General features: G+C 41.9%; 2 protein-coding genes across 2 annotated transcripts; one reads left to right on the forward strand and one right to left on the reverse strand.

Annotated features, from left to right (window-relative positions):
• Positions 1–746: 746 nt before the first annotated feature.
• On the forward strand, positions 747–7,301 carry LOC311234146 (ankyrin repeat domain-containing protein 1-like; the record flags this gene model as incomplete). The annotated part of the gene is made up of 9 exons (XM_084321262.1): positions 747–773; positions 2,681–2,854; positions 3,237–3,362; positions 3,729–3,836; positions 4,322–4,420; positions 4,620–4,718; positions 5,412–5,510; positions 5,858–5,956; positions 6,666–7,301. The coding sequence occupies 9 exons, from the start codon at positions 747–749 to the stop codon at positions 6,756–6,758; spliced, it is 924 nt and encodes a 307-aa protein (XP_084177388.1). The 3' UTR covers positions 6,759–7,301.
• Positions 7,302–14,193: 6,892 nt separating this feature from the next.
• Positions 14,194–19,904, reverse strand: LOC311234399 (E3 ubiquitin-protein ligase TRIM39-like). Its single transcript, XM_084321573.1, has 2 exons — positions 19,785–19,904; positions 14,194–16,457 (listed from the first exon to the last, which is right to left on the reverse strand). The coding sequence occupies exon 2, from the start codon at positions 16,453–16,455 to the stop codon at positions 14,887–14,889; it is 1,569 nt and encodes a 522-aa protein (XP_084177699.1). The 5' UTR covers positions 16,456–16,457; positions 19,785–19,904; the 3' UTR covers positions 14,194–14,886.
• Between the last annotated feature and the right edge of the window lie 222 nt (positions 19,905–20,126).

Genomic DNA, 20,126 nt, shown 5'->3' on the forward strand with positions numbered 1-20,126 from the left:
TATTCATTCATTAATTCAGCTCCTTTGTGATTTTGGCTGATAAAACATTGCAACATTCTGGACTCATATTTGCCAACCTTGATTTAACCCGTTCACTGCCACACGACAGAAGGTTATTATTAACCCTTTACTATCACACAAACCGGCGGTCGTCACGTCGTACAGTAACTAACAGTATACCGGTCCAGGCCTGCAAGCACCTGATATGACGGCACTCAAAACGTTGTCATCTGTCAGGCATCTCAACATTTCACCTTGATCTCTCCGAGTTGCAGAGCGGCGAGCATTTTCGGAAGCGCGTCTATTATTTCTTTCCAGCCGCTTGCTGTCAGCCACCAGCCACCCAACCACCACAGCTGTGACCGAGACCTGTTCCTCTCAATGACATCAGTGCATACTATGGCTGCATACCAGGCATGACGAGACGCCTTGGCTCACGCTTAGGGTGTGGTATAGCAAGTTTATGACACCAAAAGGGGTGGAGTGAGGTTCCGGTAGCGACGAGCGTGCCACATGAGTAGCAGGCAGCAATATGATCTGAGCTGACTCTTTTTTTTTTTTTTGTATGAGTCGACTTACTATTTTCTTCTAGCGGTTCCTGGTGTCTATATAAGAGACAGTGGCACCGGGCTGCTGCCAGAACAGACAAGTCTGACAGACAGACCGACAGACACTGACCATCACAGAGGAGGTTCAGCCACTGGATTTAAACAGAGCTACTACCACTAACTTACACCAGAGAGATCATGGGACTCCTCAGTGTTGAAGAACTGGTAAGTGATTCTATAGGGGCCTCTCTCTAGCGGTTGTGTGGAGACTGAATCCAACATGAATTCGGTTTAGATTGAGACGATATATGATACACAATCTGATGTGACATCAGCAATATTAATCTTGGGGGGGAAGTGTATGGCCATGTTGTCTATGGTGATGATGATGATGATGAAGATGGTGGTGGTGGTGATGATGATGATGATGATGATGATGAATATTTTGATGATGATCAGGGACAGCAGCATCATGAGAACCAGGAGGTAGAGCTCTGTTAACTCTGAACATAGTTGTCACGATGAGATGACTGACACGTTAGGTCAGAAATAACAGTATCTGCTCTAACCGTTTGAAACTTAAAATCTAAATTCTAAATGTCATTTCAATTTATATAATGCAGTGCAATCAGAAAATTCCTCCCTTTTTTCAGAAATCATTCTTGAGACTGGTTGACGGGTGGATGTTGGATGAGCCTGTGGGCCACCAGTTGTCTATCAACCTATTTTAACTCTCTGGTTTGGTTTATATCAGACCGATATATATCAGAGTTTGAATCATACATCAAATTGGATCTGTTGTTGTTCCACTGGAACCAAGTGCTTTTCAATGGACAGAGAAAGCAGCCACATTCTAACAACCACTGGTACAATAGGAAAAAGTGTCCTTGAGTTGCTATAAAGTGTCTCTTCATCAACAACTACAAACATTTAGACTGATGTGATTTAACAACAGTGGACAGATCACTGCCCTCAATTTAGCTCTGCGGTTTTTGATGAAGTTCGAAATCTAACAGCAACAGAAGGAAGCTCCTAGTTGTGTCCTATATTGTTAGGTTACCTTGTTTCTGCTTTGCTCAATGGCACAATGGCAGGCACAAGTGTAAGCCAACGTGTCTTACCGACCGTTAGCAACGTGGCGTCCGTTCTTAGAGGATGAGAGTCGACTAAACAAAACAAATTATTAGTTGACTAATAGTAATAAGATGGGGTTTTGTTTACAATTCAATGAGTTGATTTAATTGTGAATCTTTATAACTGCGCTCTCCACTTGACTGTCTGCCAGCAAATGAATCCACTCGTGCAGAATGATCATTGTAGGGCAAGTGTTTGAGATCAATGCATACGGAATTTTAGTTTTGATACTATAGAGATGTGCTCACAGGGGCGCCCTTGTGGCGCGTACCATAGTGCCACGCCCACGCGCACCTACGCGGCCGACCCGGGTTCGATCCCAGCACCCGACGTTATTTGTCGCATTTCCTCCCCACCTCTCCTCCCGTTCGCCCTCTCCTCTGTCGGTCCTGCGTGACCAAGAAAGAGCTCTAAAAATGCTAAAAAATTATAAAAAAAAAAAAATAGATGTGCTCACTGCTCAGGCATTTTCCAGGAAATGAATCATGCAGCATGGAGAGAAAATAATGAATCAGCAAAACAAGCAGTAGTTCACCTACTCAACACCCAGACAAGTGTTTAGTCCTGTCATTTATTATTTCAAGGCAGCCCTGCACTGCTGAAGGGCACAAATGTTGGGGATGTTAAAGGTTCCCGATGCCTTAAAGGAACACAAGAACATTTTTGGAAATGCTCTTGTTTGCCATCATCCCTCAGAGTCAGATGAGAAGATTGATATCAATTTCATCTCTGTGTGTGTCAGGTTTGGAGTGGTATTGTAGGCTAGCTGTTCCCTACTGCTTCCAGTCCTTGTGCTAAGCTAGGCTAGCATGCACCTGGGGCTCTCTCTGGGCCTACTGGACACACAGAGATGAAACTAATATACATTTTCTTGACTGACGCCGGGGAAGATGGCAGATGAGTGTATCTTCCAACATGTTGGAGTGTTCCTTTAACACCTCATTTGGAAGATTTTGACGGTCAAACCTTTAAGTAAATTCCCCTCCCCCTCCCAACAGGTGACAGGAAAGAGGTGGGAGGGAAAGCAGACAGACGACTTCTCAGGGGGCGTGTACGAGGCAGCTGTCAATCAAGAGCAGGATGGTCATAGGACACACAGAGAGCAGGTGGGCGGAGCCCTGTCGGAGGAGAGTGACAGTGGCAGCGAAGAGGTCAGCGTGGCGGCTCTCAACGTAAGACAACAATACATGAACATGGACATTATTTCATGTACTGTCTGAGTGTGAGAATAATTACTCTACATGTGAGATCTGTGAACAGAATATTTAAAACACACACACAAATTAACTTAACACAAATTACAAGACTTTGAAGCAATTAAAACAATAAACTCAATGTATGTCAGTTGATGATTGTTATACACCCAAAAGCGCTTGAAACTAACTCTTGAATATAATTACTGTATTTTTTTGCTAAGCTCTTTTCTTGTTGTTTAATTGTATGTTTGGTTCTCCATTAGATACATTTACCTACTGTAACATTTACAATATCACAACATGGCGTAGAACAATATGGCTGAAATGTAACACATTATGTCGCTGTTCGTTCTCTCAGACGGACAACAGCGGCAGGCTGAAGCTGGAGACGGTGGACGACCTCTTCAACATCATGAAACTGAGGAAGAGGAGGAGGGAGAGGAAGGCCGCCGCCCACAAGAAAGAGCCAGAGGCTGAGATCATTGTAAGCTGCTGTTGTCTTTTCTCTTTCTTTCTTTCTTTCTCTTATCTTTCTTTCTTTCTTTCTTTCTCTTATCTTTCTTTCTTTCTTTCTTTCTCTTATCTTTCTTTCTTTCTTTCTTTCTTTCTTTCTTTCTTTCTTTCTTTCTTTCTTTCTTTCTTTCTTTCTTTCTTTCTTTCTTTCTTTCTTTCTTTCTTTCTCTCTCTCTCTCGCATCTCATCTCATCTGACTTTCTCTCTCTCTTCTCTCACCCTCTGGTGACTCTTAGTCAAATAGATGCATCAGCGGTGAATAAAAGTCTAAATTCAACTCAACGTCTCAGTAGTTCTGCTTCAGACTCACTCTGTGTCCTTGTCTCCTTCTCACCAGCCTGAGACGGTGGACGAGGAGCTGTTTCTGAACGCAGCCATGGAGAATAAACTCCCCGTGGTGGACAAGTACCTGGCAGACGGAGGAGACCCCAACGTCGGAGACCATGTGAGTATAGCAGGATCATAGTGTACAAAGTGCATGTCATATAGTGTACAAAGTACATGTCATATAGTGTACAAAGAACATGTCATATAGTGTACAAAGTACATGTCATATAGTGTACAAAGTACATGTCATATAGTGTACAAAGTACATGTCATATAGTGTACAAAGTACATGTCATATAGTGTACAAAGAACATGTCATATAGTGTACAAAGAACATGTCATATAGTGTACAAAGAACATGTCATATAGTGTACAAAGAACATGTCTGTCATATAGTGTACGGTATAGCAGGATCATAGTGTACAATGTTCACTAATTCACTTATACTTTGTAAGTTGAAAATTCACTAATAATTAATACATTTACAATTCACTAATAATTCACAAGTTGACAATTCACTCATAATTCACAAGTTGACAATTCCCTAATAATGAATAAGTTAACATTTCACTAATAATAGCTCCTTGTATGTTTCCTCTTCAGTTCCTGAGGACAGCGCTACACAAGGCTTCCTTCAGAGGAAACGTGGAGATCGTTAAGAGGCTGTTGGAGGCTGGAGCAGCTATAGACACCAAAGATAAGGTGAGGACTTGTTCAGTCTGTTCTCGTCTCTCTTTCTTTATTAACACTTCCTTCTCTTTCCCTCCTGACTGTGTTATTCTCTCCATTCCTTGCCTTCACACACACACACACACGCGCGCGCGCGCGCACGCACGCACACACACACACACACACACACACACACACACACACACGTCTAACAGTACTATGTGTGTTACAGCTGGATGCTACAGCAGTGCACTGGGCCTGTAGAGGAGGAAGCCTGCCGGCCTTGGAGCTGCTGCTCAATGAGGAGGCCAAGTTTACCTCCAGAGACAAGGTACTGTACATAAATTATACACACATATACATACTGTACTTAAATAATACACATATGTACATTTCAAAAGGTGAAGAATACATATGAATTGTATGTAGATGGTTTCAATGGAATTGCGTTGCTAGCTCGGACCCAAGTTTATTAGCAAAGACTGCAACAGGAAGTAAACTTCAGTCCATTTAGAAAGTTTATGTTGTCAAGTTGAAACTGTCATAGACTTTATTCCCCCATAAATTTGCCAGAAATCTCCTCTCCCTCTCCCTCTCCCTTCCTCTGCTCTCCTCTCCTCTCCTCTCCTCTCCTCTCCTCTCCTCTCCTCTCCTCTCCTCTCCTCTCCTCTCCTCTCCTCTCCTCTCCCTCTCCCTTCCTCTGCTCTCCTCTCCGCTCCCTTCCTCTCCTCTTCCTCTCCTTTCCGCTGTTCTCCTTCTCCTCTCCTCTCATATTCTCTCCTCTCCCCTCTTCTCTCCTCTCCTCTCCCCTCTTCTCCACTCTCTTCCCCTCTCCTCTACTTTCCTCTCCTCTTTTCTCCCTCTCTACTCATCTCCTCTCCTCTCCTCTCCTCTCCTCTCATTCAGGTCAGTGTGTCTGCCTATATATATATATACATATACATATATAGCCTGCAGACTCATATAAAGATACGTGGCTATAGTAAGCACCAACAGTTTAACACTAAGCTCTGTCCCCTCTCAGCTGCGCAGCACTCCTCTCCATGTTGCAGTGAGGACAGGACACTACGAATGTGCCGAGCACCTCATCCACTGTGGGGCCGACGTCAACGCTAAAGACAGAGTAAGACACGGATGGACGTGAGATGGATGAGAGTGAATGAGCTTGAATATGGACACCAGTGATGTCATCGGGGACATTTAAATCCTTGTGTTGTGTTAATTACAGCTCCATGAAATGATGTGGATGAAAAAACAGAGATAAGGACGCTCAATAACTGTAAAACTAAATTAACGTGTGCAAAACTGTTTAGAGCCTTGGGATATGCGTGAGATTATGTTGCAAAATAAATCAGCGTTAGTAAAACTATGTTGGCCATGGACTGGTGTTTCACTGAAGCTGCAGCTTTGAAAGGGGTGAGAAGCGCAGCTCTTGTCCCGTTGACCGGACGGTTTCTCCTTCCCTTCCAGGAGGGAGACACGCCCATGCACGACGCCGTGAGGATCAACAGATTCAAGATGATCAAGCTGCTAATGATGCACGGTGCGAGTCTCAAGACCAAGAACTGTGTAAGTACAGCAGCCTCAGAAAGGCCCCTTGAGTCATAATCAGCTGCACAGGGATTTATTGGTCCAAATTTAACAACACAGGTGGTCTAATGATCTGTTGTAAACCAGGGGTTGCTCTGACTTGTTTGCGCCAACAAGGACAATGCCACTCAAATTGGCCCTGGATAGAGTTGATGGCGGCGGATAGATGGTAGCTGATATGGCTGATGGAAGATTGAGCCTCCTTCAAGCCTGAAATCATGTTTAAGGATTAGCCCCTGTTTGCTAATCTCCAGTTTCCACTGCTTGTGGCAGTTTGATGTAGAACTACACCTGCTGGAAAGGACATGTTCTTGGTGATTATAAGGCCTCACCCTTAGTGTCCTATTGCGCCACCTAGTGGATTTAGGTACCAGCTTTGAGCACCAGCTTTCCTCTGAACAACTAAAGCCAAACCATTTTGCTCTTATATTGATAAAAGGTATGGGAAATTAAAAGGATTATATATTATATCATATATTATATATTGTATACTATATACTATATATTATATATAGGCAGTATTTTCTGGCAATGTAGATGGACAGGTTTTTTATAACTAACACAATTTTCTCCACATTTTTCATTTCATATAGCCAACAATATTGTCCAAATTCCTATCCCTTCTAACCCTTCTACCGAAATGGTCATTTCATTGATTATTAAAAGGTACTTATTTCTGTCCTTGCAGGATGGGAAGACCCCCATGGAGACCCTGTACTCCTGGCAGAGTGGAGCCAAGAGCCTCCTGTGTAACTTCAGCGAGGCCAAAAGTGTCAAGTAGAACACATTGGAATCCATTAGAACCAGGAATAGATCTATGAGGATCTGCTGGCACAGTGGTGTGTGTCTGCACTGCCCAGAGTCTGTGGTGAGGTGCAGGGTGCAAAAACACATGACATGAAAGATACAAATTAAAACCAAATCCCGGAGTTGGATAGATGCAACACACACATGCTACCATCTTTGACAAGGTGTTGTGTGCTGAAGTAGACATAGTGGGGAGAAAATGAAATCATAGGGAAGATATGGATTTTTACATGGTTTCAAAACTGTAGGCAGGAATAATGCATATTCCCTAAATTAGGTTATTTCTCAAGCACATGGCTGGTTTGTATTTAGCCGTCAACGTGTGTGTTATCCAATTATTTCAAACCATTATGAATACTATAGAACATCCTCCATCCAGGAGAGAAGCAAGGATTCAGCACAGAGAGCTCCAAGGGGAGGATCTGACGGCCTATTGATGGATAATGTGAATTAATTAAACTAATCCGATTGTCAATATTAATGTGACTAGCACTGATAGATTTATTGATCACCAAATATTGCTGGACAATGTCTGGGTGGAAACTTCAAAGGTTCTTTTGTTTTCTGTTTTGAAATCAATGATTATTTATTTATGAATTATCAAGTGTGATCATTGCTTTGTTGGTTTATTGATTGGTTCATTACTACGGACAATGATTAATTGATGTGGTTTGTTTAACAAACAGGGTAACGAGAAGGATATAGTGAGATCAGACCTGGATCAATCATTAAATTAAACGATTTAATTTATTTGGATCGCTTGCTTTAGTCTGCCCAGAGCACATGCCTTGGTTTGCAACTTTGGGGCAATCCTAAAGTATTCTTTCAATTAATCAATAGAAGTGATTGAATCAACCTCAAATAGTAATGTGACCCAGGAAAGATTGTGGTAGTGACTGAAGAGTATATGGTTCAGAAGAGTTTAACTAATTACTGGTTTCTCAGTACTCTAGTTAGGCTACAATCGTTAGAAACACACAGCACAGAAATGGAAGATGAATGGATTTGAAAGTCACTGTTGGTTTAGAGAACGTTTTGAACAGAGGGTAATTATTTAATTTATTTTAAAATATGCTTCATGAACTGAGATAATTTTCTTGTAGATTTTTTTTTATTATTGTGAAATATATCTGTACATTTTGCTTTTTATTTATGGTTTGAGTCAATAAAACCTGTTTTGAATTTAATTTTGTCTCTTGTTTTTCGAGGTATAGTAAGCCATGTGAAATCAGAACAGTTTACAGCATCTTGTAATTTAACAGTGTTAAAGCTGCTTTTTTGGGGGTATACTTTGGGGTACTTCGGGGTACTTTAGGGTATTTTCTGGTACTTTGTGGTGATTAGTAGGGCTGCAGCACCCCCTCTCAATTATTGCAATTATTGCAAATTTTTTTTATGACAGTATTTATATATTTGTATATACTGTAACTGTATAACTGTAACACTGTATATTATAAGTTTATCCTGCTCAAAGCACTTCACCATTTTAATATTGTGTGTATTGAGCCGTACTGTATTGTAGCCATTCTCCAATCTGTTAAATAAAGTTTTCATTCATTCATTACACTACTGTATGTACACAATCATACGTGTAAAACCGAGTAGATTTTCGAGTGATGACACACTGTCACAGACTGATTGAATGACAGGTGAAACAACTAATTGTATTCACCTCCCGTCTCCCGCCCTTCCATGCACGCGCCACGAACCACTGAGCTACTGTGATACAGTGCTTGCGCAGTCAGTCGATTTTAGCTAGTAGTCAGACTTTGCTAGCACAGAATGTCTCACTCGCAGAAAAGAAAAATATCAGATTTATTTTCGAAACGTCCCGCCGGTCCCAGTGAGTCCCACTAAATCTGATAAACGTCAGAGAGAGACAGAGACGACAGGTTCAGCCTCAGCATCAGGTATTGAAGAGTTAACTGAGTCTGTTCCCCTATACCCCCCCTCGGGCGCCAGGGGCTTCCACTGAGGGGTGATGCAAATAGGGATGGGGTGTTATGGCAGCTCATGATGGAAAGAGTGCGCACCGAGTCTGATCCCGAGTTGAAGAATTGGCTCCAAAAGAGAGACAACTGGATGTCCAACAACATCCAAAACGAAATCTTACAGCTGTTTGCCCATGATATTCAGCGACAAATTAGAGGCAAAGCATCCAAAAGCCCATTCTTTGGCTTGAGCGCTGACGGAACCACTGATGTCACTCACTGGAAAAGAACAATTCTCGTGTAATATACAGTTTGCCGATGACAACTTGGAAGCTCAGAACTTCTTTTGGGGTTTTTACAATGCCCGGCCCAGACACAACAGCCGAGACGCTGTTTTTGTGTATAAAATACTTTTACGCCTCGACCTGCCCATGGAGAGGCTGATAGGATACTGTTTTGACGGGGCCAGCAACATGTCTGGGGGGTACAGGCTAGACCAGGGGTTCCCAAACTTTTCAGGCCGCGACCCAAAAAAAACGGTGTCAGAGAGCCGTGACCCCCACTATTATAGGAGGTTAAAAAAAAAATTTAAATTTAAACGGAAATGTATGGTTGAAACATGCAAACGTTCAAACGCACACACACTAATAAGCATTGGAGGCTTTTAACCAGGGCCGGACTGGGGAAATCATTCAGGCCAGGAAATATAGCCCCAGTCAGGCCACTTTTTAAGCAGGGGGTCTGGGGGTCCCCCACCAGGATTTTTTTTGTTATAAAGACTTCATTTCCTGCATTCTGGTGCAGGAATTTTTTTTATTTGTACCCTTTAAATTCCAGTGTTTGTGATGGCATCACAAATTATTGTTAAAAAACAGGCTAAATTAGCAACAACACAGATTTTTATGGATTTTCTGTTTTTTGATAAATACAATATTTTATTCAACTTCAGCCCTGATCATAACACCACATATTCATTTTATAATTCTAACCCTTTAAATGCCAGTGTGTGTGATGGCATATATTTGCAATATATCAAATGCAAAGTAAATTTTTCTGGGGGGGGATTATTACAGGTTAGCTAGTGATCTCCTGGTTGTTCCCCACCTAGGTTATCTAACTATTGCGCTGCTGCAACTAGAAACACTGGCCTGGCCTGATTCTAAGTTCAGTGGCCTGACCGCAAAAAAAAAATTCAAATTAAAAAAAAAAATGTATCATCTGGCGACCCCCCAGCACCCCCTACCGATTTAAAGTTCCAACATGGCTGGGTGTAACGGTACACAAAAACCACGGCACGGTATGTACCTCGGTTTTGAAGTCAAGGTTCAGTATGGTTTTCGGTACAGTGGGGGAAAGTTTGGCTTTCCATGTTCCACTCAGGGGTGATGTAGTGTGCAGTAGCTAATTGTACGTGTAGGGCTGTCAACGAATATTTTATATTGAAATTAATAATAGACTTGTACATATTTTTTTTTTTATAATAATAATAATTATTATTATTATATTAGATTGTGAAAAAAACAGCCCCCGGTGGGCGGTCGTTAGTGGTTAACATACCGTTGTATTAGTTCGGTACACTACACAGGCGTTCGGTACGGTACGGTACACACTGAAACTTGTTCGGTACGGATACGTGTACCTTCACACCCCTGTCTGTGCAATACCACATTACCTCACTGTAATATATACATGTCTGTGTAATACCACATTACCTCACTGTAATATATACATGTCTGTGTAATACTACATTACATCACTGTAATATATACATGTCTGTGTAATACTACATTACCTCACTGTAATATATACATGTCTGTGTAATACCACATTACCTCACTGTAATATATACATGTCTGTGCAATACTACATTACCTCACTGTAATATATACATGTCTGTGCAATACTACATTACCTCACTGTAATATATACATGTCTGTGTAATACCACATTACCTCACTGTAATATATACATGTCTGTGTAATACTACATTACCTCACTGTAATATATACATGTCTGTGTAATACTACATTACCTCACTGTAATATATACATGTCTGTGTAATACTACCTTACCTCACTGTAATATATACATGTCTGTGTAATACTACATTACCTCACTATATTATATACATGTCTGTGTAATACCACATTACCTCACTGTAATATATACATGTGCAATACTACATTACCTCACTGTAATATATACATGTCTGTGTAATACTACATTACCTCACTATATTATATACATGTCTGTGTAATACTACATTACCTCACTGTATTATATACATGTGCAATACTACATTACCTCACTGTAATATATACATGTCTGTGTAATACCACATTACCTCACTGTAATATATACATGTCTGTGTAATACCACATCACCTCACTGTAATATATACATGTCTGTGTAATACCACATTACCTCACTGTAATATATACATGTGTAATACTACATTACCTCACTATAAAAATATATACATGTCTGTGTAATACCACATTACCTCACTGTAATATATACATGTCTGTGTAATACTACATTACCTCACTGTAATATATACATGTCTGTGTAATACCACATTACCTCACTGTAATATATACATGTCTGTGTAATACTACATTACCTCACTGTAATATATACATGTCTGTGTAATACCACATTACCTCACTGTAATATATACATGTCTGTGTAATACCACATTATCTCACTGTAATATATACATGTCTGTGTAATACTACATTACCTCACTGTAATATATACATGTCTGTGTAATACTACATTACCTCACTATATTATATACATGTCTGTGTAATACCACATTACCTCACTGTAATATATACATGTGCAATACTACATTACCTCACTGTAATATATACATGTCTGTGTAATACTACATTACCTCACTATATTATATACATGTATGTGTAATACTACATTACCTCACTGTATTATATACATGTGCAATACTACATTACCTCACTGTAATATATACATGTCTGTGTAATACTACATTACCTCGCTGTAATATATACATGTCTGTGTAATACTACATGACCTCACTGTAATATATACATGTCTGTGTAATACTACATTAGCTCACTGTAATATATACATGTCTGTGTAATACTACATTACCTCACTATAATATATACATGTCTGTGTAATACCACATTACCTCACTATAATATATACATGTCTGTGTAATACTACATCACCTCACTATAATATATACATGTCTGTACAATACCACATCACCTCACTATAATATATACATGTGCAATACCACAGATGTTTGGGACATGTGCAATAATGTCATTGACTACTAAGGTGCAATATCTTTTTCTCTACTGTATGATACAATTATATAGTATATAGAAGTATAATATAGAGTAATACATGATTAATATAGTAATACATACAGTATATAGATAAATGTGTGTGTATAAATGAATGAACCTCAGTAAATATGCAATTTAACTGACATATACACAAAAGTTATTAATTTATGTTAATGTAATTGTGTTGATGTTTTCATTTCTGCAAAATAAGTATGTACATTTTGTTTGGTTTGGTAAACATCACGCTATGAACAGTCTATCAGTGTACTGTATGTGTGTAGGGGCAGGTACAATACGAGTTTTCTTCTTCCTGTTCCTTTCGGTCATGGAATTTAGTGGATCATATTAAGTGAACTATATGTACTGAAGACACTGTTGGACTGTAACAATTCCATGTATGAATGATAACAATAAAAAAATATTTGCAATGCTGTTTAAAAAAATATATATATATGTTCTTGTGAATAAGTGCATGTGTAGCAGAGTGTGGGTACACTAATGTATGTGTGGTAGTGTGTGTATGTGTACACTAATGTATGTATGTTAGTGTGTGTATGGGTACACTAATGTATGTATGTTAGTGAGTGTATTGGTACACTAATGTATGTATGGTAGTGAGTGTATGGGTACACTAATGTATGTATGTTAGTGAGTGTATTGGTACACTAATGTATGTATGTTAGTGTGTGTATAGGTACATGGAATGTGTTGTGTGGTAGTGTGTATAATTTGTTAGGTGCTGCATAAACACTTTTCGTTGTACTGTGTTACAGTGCAACGACAATAAAGCTTTCTACTTCTACTCTACTACACAGGGAATGGCACCCCTAACCACAGGGAATGGTACCCCTAACCACAGGGAATGGAGGCAGCCATCTTTATGCACTTTGTCCATCAGTAGTTTGAGCTCAGAGCTTCTAGAGAATCAGATTCAGTATCAGTTAGTATAATGAACATGGTTTGTAAGGTTCTGATTCTGACATATTAGGAGCCATTCTTTAATGTTGCTTTAGAGATGAATTACTTTAATTCTTAAACAATCAAACATCCAACTATCACCAAACATAAGAGAACATGAATAGAAACATTTTAAGAAAAGGGTCACAAAAAAAAAAGATCACCATATACTGAAAACACAAAATTAGGTATATAAAGATAATTGGTCCTGTTGAATGTGGTGTGGTAATGAGTGTGGGTACACTGGTACATACATTAGTATGTAGCACCTCTAGCTCCCTGACCTCCTCCTCCTCCACACCCCTACCTGTCACTTCAGGTCTGCTGACACCAACCCCTTACTTCCCATCAGGACCAAGCTCCAGACCTGGGGCAACAGGGCCTTTGCAGCAGCTGCCCCCTCCCTCTGGAATGCCCTCCCCTCACATCAGCAACACCCCACCGTCCTTTAAATCAGCCTAAAAAACAAACCCTGCCAACACCCTACAGAACAAAATCAGTCTCCCTTCCACTGTCTGTGGAGCAGCTCCAGACTTTATACCTGATGACGTCACAAGTTGAGTCTTACTTCTCTGGTTTCTGGCTTTGGGGGAGAGTAGCACATGTTCACAAATATTGATTGAACTTTCCTAGAAATAACATATTGGAATTCTTGATTTGGGTGACGTTCCCCTATCAATCACCTGTTCCCAAACAATGTGATGTATGTAAATACTTCACCTTCAAAGCCCTCAACAACCTGCCACCTCTACCTCTCTGACCTCCTCCTCCATCACCTCTACCTCTCTGACCTCCTGCTCCATCACCTCTACCTCTCTGACCTCCTCCTCCATCACCTCTACCTCTCTGACCTCCTCCATCACCTCCACCTCTCTGACCTCCTCCATCACCTCCACCTCTCTGACCTCCTGCTCCATCACCTCTACCTCTCTGACCTCCTCCATCACCTCTACCTCTCTGACCTCCTCCTCCACCTCCTCTACCTCTCTGACCTCCTGCTCCATCACCTCCACCTCTCTGACCTCCTCCACCTCTCTGACCTCCTCCTCCACCTCCTCCACCTCTCTGACCTCCTCCTCCATCACCTCTACCTCTCTGACCTCCATCACCTCCACCTCTCTGACCTCCTCCTCCACCTCTCTGACCTCCTCCTTCTCCACCTCTACCTCTCTGACCTCCTCCACTACCTCAGCCTCAAAACCCACCTGCCAACACCCTACTGTTCTTTAAATCAACCTAAAACCCACCTGCCAACACCCTACTGTTCTTTAAATCAACCTAAAACCCACCTGCCAACACCCTACTGTTCTTTAAATCAACCTAAAAACCACCTGCCAACACCCTACTGTTCTTTAAATCAACCTAAAACCCACCTGCCAACACCATACTGTTCTTTAAATCAGCCTCAAATCGACATTTTCACAAATTTTGCTTTTGACCCAGTTGTATTATCCCATTCTGTAAAGCGTCTTTTAGCACTGTGAAAAGCACAAATCGAATGTATTATTAATAATCATATCAATATTATTAATGCTATTGTTGATGTTATTATTATTAGTAATATAGAAATTATTATTAATAATAATACACACATATTCATATATTATTAATAATAATAATAATAATAATAATAATAATAATAATAATAATAATAATAATAATAATAATAATAATAATAATAATAATAATAATAATAATAATAATAATAATAATAATAATAATAATAATAATAATGTTACCACCCCCTGTCTTCACTTCCTCTTTCTCTCCTACTGCTTCCTCCCCCGTCTTTCATTGTCCAGGTCATACAGTCCAACTTACACCATACTCCCCTCACTCCGCCGCCAATCATCTGCCTTGTTGTCAAATCACTGCTTCAGTCGGTCTGACTGACTCGGCGGAGGGTCAGCGGCTTCCCGTCTCTGTTCAAGAAGAAGAACGGATACAGTTTCTCATCGAATGGGCAGCGACTGAAGCTGTAGATGTTGGCTCCAGTGTCTGCGTTGTAAAAGGAGACATCTCTGGCCTCATAATCCACAAACACCCCTAGTGTCTGAAGCGTCTCTGTCAGGGAGAGGGTGACAGGAGGGTCAGCATAAGCTTCATACACACCTCTGTACCATCCCACAGCCCAGGCCCCTCTGTCAGGATTAAACGGGATGGCGCTCTTCCTCTCAATGGACTCTGTGGCGACGCCTATCATCCACCAGGAGGCGTTTCCCGTCACCTCGACCTCATAGTAAAATCTCCCAGAGACGAACCCTTCCTTCCCCAGGACACACGGGTTGCGCTCAAATCTTTTGGGATTACAGGAGAGAGCCTGTGGGGCGGCTCCCCATCTCACTTGTCTGCGGTCCTCAGAGAGAAGGAGTTCAGGATGAGCAGTGTCCGGGTCCAGAGACACGTCCACAGCATACTGTCTCACTGTGATCACTCCCATCTCCTCTAGTGTCTCAGAGAGCGTCTTCTGCATATTTTCCACAGCTCTCCTCACGGCCTCCATGGGGCCTCGGTCAAACTGGAGCTTCCTTCCAGGCAAGGTCTGGGTTGTTGTGGGGAGGGTGCAGAGGGCTGCAGAGCTCTCGAGGAGGTGGAGTTGGTCCTCGGTGTGCGAGAGTATCTTCAGCTCTGAGCTCCTGCTCAGTAACATGTTGATCTCCTCCTCGAGCTCTTTGATGATTTCTTCAGCCTGTTTCTCTAAAGCCTTCTGGGTCTTTTCAGCTGCCTTAATGATTTCAGATGTGCTTCTCTCACCAAGGTCGACAGAGTTCCTGATCTTCTGAACCCTCTGCTGTCGCTCCCGGATCATGTGTTGTACTTGTAACTCTGTGTTTCCCAGTTCTACCTTCCTCTCTTCACACTCGTCCTCAATGAGTACAGTCGTGTGGGTCTTGTGGTCAGAGAAAATGCACAGAAAACACACGCACATCTTGTCGTTCTTACAGAACAGTTCCAGAGGCCTTTTGTGCTTCTTACAGACCCTGTCCTCCAGGTTCTCCACAGGATCAATCAGGTTGTGGCTCTTGAAGGAAGCCAGGATCTGGTGAGGCTGCAGGTGGCTCTCACAGAAAGAGGCCAGACACACCAGGCAGGACTTCAGAGCCTTGACCCCTTTCTCAGTACAAACATCACAAGGAACATCTCCAGACTCAACAAGATGACTTCGCTCCGGAGGCTTGGTTTCATCTTCAACTGAAGCCAGTTTATTAACCTGAGCGGCCATTTCAGAGATTAAAGTGTTGACTTTGAGATCCGGTCGCCTCTCGAAGGCATTCTTACACATGGGACACAGGCAGCGGTCACTGCTATCCCAGTAGCCCGTGATACAGGTCTTACAGAAGTTGTGTCCACAGGGGGTGGTGACCGGGTCAGTGAACACATCTAGACAGATGGAACACTGGAACTGATCCTCTGACAGACTGGAACTGAGACTGGAACTGGCCATAACTGTGAACAAAGAAAAACAAATGATAAATACACTATAGCTGCCAGCAACCATTCACTGTGTCCAAACACATAGGGCTCTATTTTAGTGAAGCGCAAGGCATGCGCTGGCTGTTTGGGCCCAAGGTAACATGGTGGTTCGAAGGGAACAGCTTTTCTGTAAGTGTTATTTGTGAATGTGTGAAGACGGTCTGTATTACACACAGAGGGAACTGTCTGACCACTTTCAAACTAAGTACAGGATAAAAAATACTTCCAAATAAACGTTCATGATTATGAATATGTAGGCTACATGTCAAAAGGGCAATACATTTTGTTAATGTAATCTACTTGCACATATGTATGTTATATAGCCTAGTACTATTCTTACTGGATTAAACATTAAAGTAAATCCTTCAACTGAATGCAGCCTTTTAATCGTATAATCACAACAAGCTATTTCACTTTTACACTTGTGGTTATTGAATCCGTGCATGGATCAGCATCGTGAAAACATCATGGAAATCATCATCTATGAGCACAATACACTAGAAGAGAGAGGCACTTGTGAGGACAGTGACTACAATAAATACCTCTCGTTCTAGTGGAAATCTGATTGAGAGTAGTAGGCCTATATATTGATTGATTGTTTGAAAACTTTATTAACAGATTGCAGAATGGGTACAATACAAAATAACTGCTAAGAGGATGCAGACCAGAAAAACCATGACACTCCCCTGACTAAAAGTATAATGGGGCTCTATGGCGAAACCATGACACTCCCCTGACTAAAAGTATAATGGGGCTCTATGGAGAAACCATGACACTCCCCTGACTAAAAGTATAATGGGACTCTATGGCGAAACCATGACACTCCCCTGACTACAAGTATAATGGGGCTCTATGGAGAAACCATGACACTCCCCTGACTAAAAGTATAATGGGGCTCCATGGAGAAACCATGACACTCCCCTGACTAAAAGTATAATGGGGCTCTATGGAGAAACCATGACACACTCCCCTGACTAAAAGTATAATGGGGCTCTATGGAGAAACCATGACACTCCCCTGACTAAAAGTATAATGGGGCTCTATGGAGAAACCATGACACTCCCCTGACTAAAAGTATAATGGGGCTCTATGGCGAAAGTAAACCATGACACTCCCCTGACTAAAAGTATAATGGTGCTCTATGGAGAAACCATGACGCTTTCTGACTAAAAGTTGTTTCAAACGAAAACGCTGGATGTCATTTTGCCAAACCAGCATGGCTGTGAGAGTCTTTAAGCGTTTACATATCTAGCTTTGGCATGGATTGATTGTTTAGGGATAAACCGGATGAACAAAAATTAGGGATTTCAATAGGTGTAGGGTCTATATATGGAACACATACAGGAAAACACATGATCTATTCATTCATAAATGAATGACGTGGCTTAATATTGGATGTCTTTGTCCTCTGTGGAAGTTATTCCTATATACCAGGCGCATGTTGTTCTGATTGGCCATAATGACGTCAGGCACCACTCCCTGTAATCATGGACTTGTTCAAGATGGATTTCGGTTTGCCTCGACTAGTAGACGAGAGTAGCCGAGTGAAGCCGGGGGAGGAGTTAAGAGGGCGGACACTGCCGATTTCACGAGAGCCTCTCGCCTAGTCTCACGCGGCAGATACGCTTTCACGTCACCACACACACATTACACACCTGTCCAGCTCATTATAATGCGATGGCCGTGTGCAAAATTAGATCAGATTCAAATGTACAGCACACCATATACTGCTACAGTGGAATATACTATTCATCATATACCATAATGTATACCATCTTGTTGCGCGCTCCTGGCCGCACGCACACACAACACACTGCTGTATGTATGTGTGTGTGTCTGACAGCTTGAAGTTTATCATGATGATATGATGATAAGTTGATAACGCATAACATAATAAAGTTTTCAATCAATCAAACGTCTCATAACTCCCTGGCTGTCACATGGCTGGTGACTGACAACTTTTCTGAGCCAATAGGCGCTTTGCGCGACCGTAGCAAGTCGCTTCCCAGCCGGGAGCAGCCGGCTGAGAGGTACTGTGGAGCCTCGCTCTGAATGCTGCGCGCGGCTCGCTCCCGCGGGAGTTCCGCGCCTCGCCTCGTCAGATTTTCAGAGCAAATCGGACAACATTCTAACCGTCATGCAACGCGCTTGGCGAGGCCGTAGTAAAACCTGCGCAGATCTGCGTCCGCCTATAGACCACCGTAACACTTCCGGGATTCTGAAATCAGGGAGGAGATTGCGGGGGGTGCATATGAATGAATGTGGACGAGAGCCGTGATGGAAGTGGTTGCCGATACGGCTGTGGGGGTGCTAGAGACATGATCGAATAGACGTTTACGCGCCTCGCTCTCCTGAACACGGCGTGACCCATAACTAATCGATCAGAACTAAATCGGCAGAGAAAAAGCCCATTTTAAAGCACCTATTCCGCTTGGACATGCGCAGAGTGCCCATGGAGTCTGGACGACGCGAGATGACGCTCGAATGAATGTGGACTGTTCCATCAGAGGGGGGAGCTTCGATGGTCATGTAAGTGGCTACAGACCGCTGCACTTAAATATAAACATTAGTCTACCTGGAGACTCAATGAGGTAATTGAAGATGTCGCCATAAGACACGTCTGGCCATTTAGTGGGATCATTTTTTCATTATCCTGTTCGGCTGGCCACCGAAGCTCCCCCCTCTGATAGAACGGTCCACATTCATTCGAGTGTCATCTCGCGTCGTCCAGACTCCATGGGCACTCTGCGCATGTCCAAGCGGAATAGGTGCTTTAAAATGGGCTTTTTCTCTGCCGATTTAGTTCTGATCGATTAGTTATGGGTCACGCCGTGTTCAGGAGAGCGAGGCGCATAAACGTCTATTCGATCATGTCTCTAGCACTCCCACAGCCGTATCGGCAACCACTTCCATCACGGCTCTCGTCCACATCCATTAATTTGACCCCCCCCCGCAATCTCCTCCTTGATTTCAATGTAACGCGGAAGTGTAGTGGTCTATCCCATCTTGAACAAGCCTCATGTCTCCCTCCTGCTCCAGCCCCACAGAGGCCTTGTCTCACCAAATAGTTACAATAAGTTGGACACAGTGCAAATAAAGTTAAACGTAAACTTATGAGGTCAAAATGAACAAGAATACACTCATTAGTGCTAGTATGGTACCATCAAAGTGTATGCCATTAAATATAATATAATGGACAGAGGTTTGGTTTGGGTGTGTTACTGTAAATTCGTGTAAAAACCGATTCTATTCTTATGACATTTTTGTATTTCCTTCTTATTAAAATCAAACCCTACTCACCTTTAAATTGCTCTATTGTTCACACGACGGTGTAAACAGGCCCCTGGACAGTTTGGTGAAACTCTCTTTGTAAAGATTTCTGCTGCGTGTTCCTGCTGTTCAGCTTGTTCACTTTCATTTCTGCAAAGTGACGTCACTAAGCCCCGCCCTCCCCACAGTTGTTTGCCCAATGATTGGAGTATTCACAGAACCCGCCCCTAAAAGAACTTAAAGCTTCAGTTCAATGAAAAGCGTATTTTTCAACCTTGTTGCATATTTTAACAGAAGGTATGTTGAATGAATGAATGAATGAAAACTTTATTTAACAGATTGCAGAATGGGTACAATACAGTACGGCTCAAT

The sequence above is a fragment of the Notolepis coatsorum genome (genome assembly GCF_963971535.1).
Source record: "Notolepis coatsorum genome assembly, chromosome: 9".
NCBI classification, from domain to species: domain Eukaryota; kingdom Metazoa; phylum Chordata; class Actinopteri; order Aulopiformes; family Paralepididae; genus Notolepis; species Notolepis coatsorum.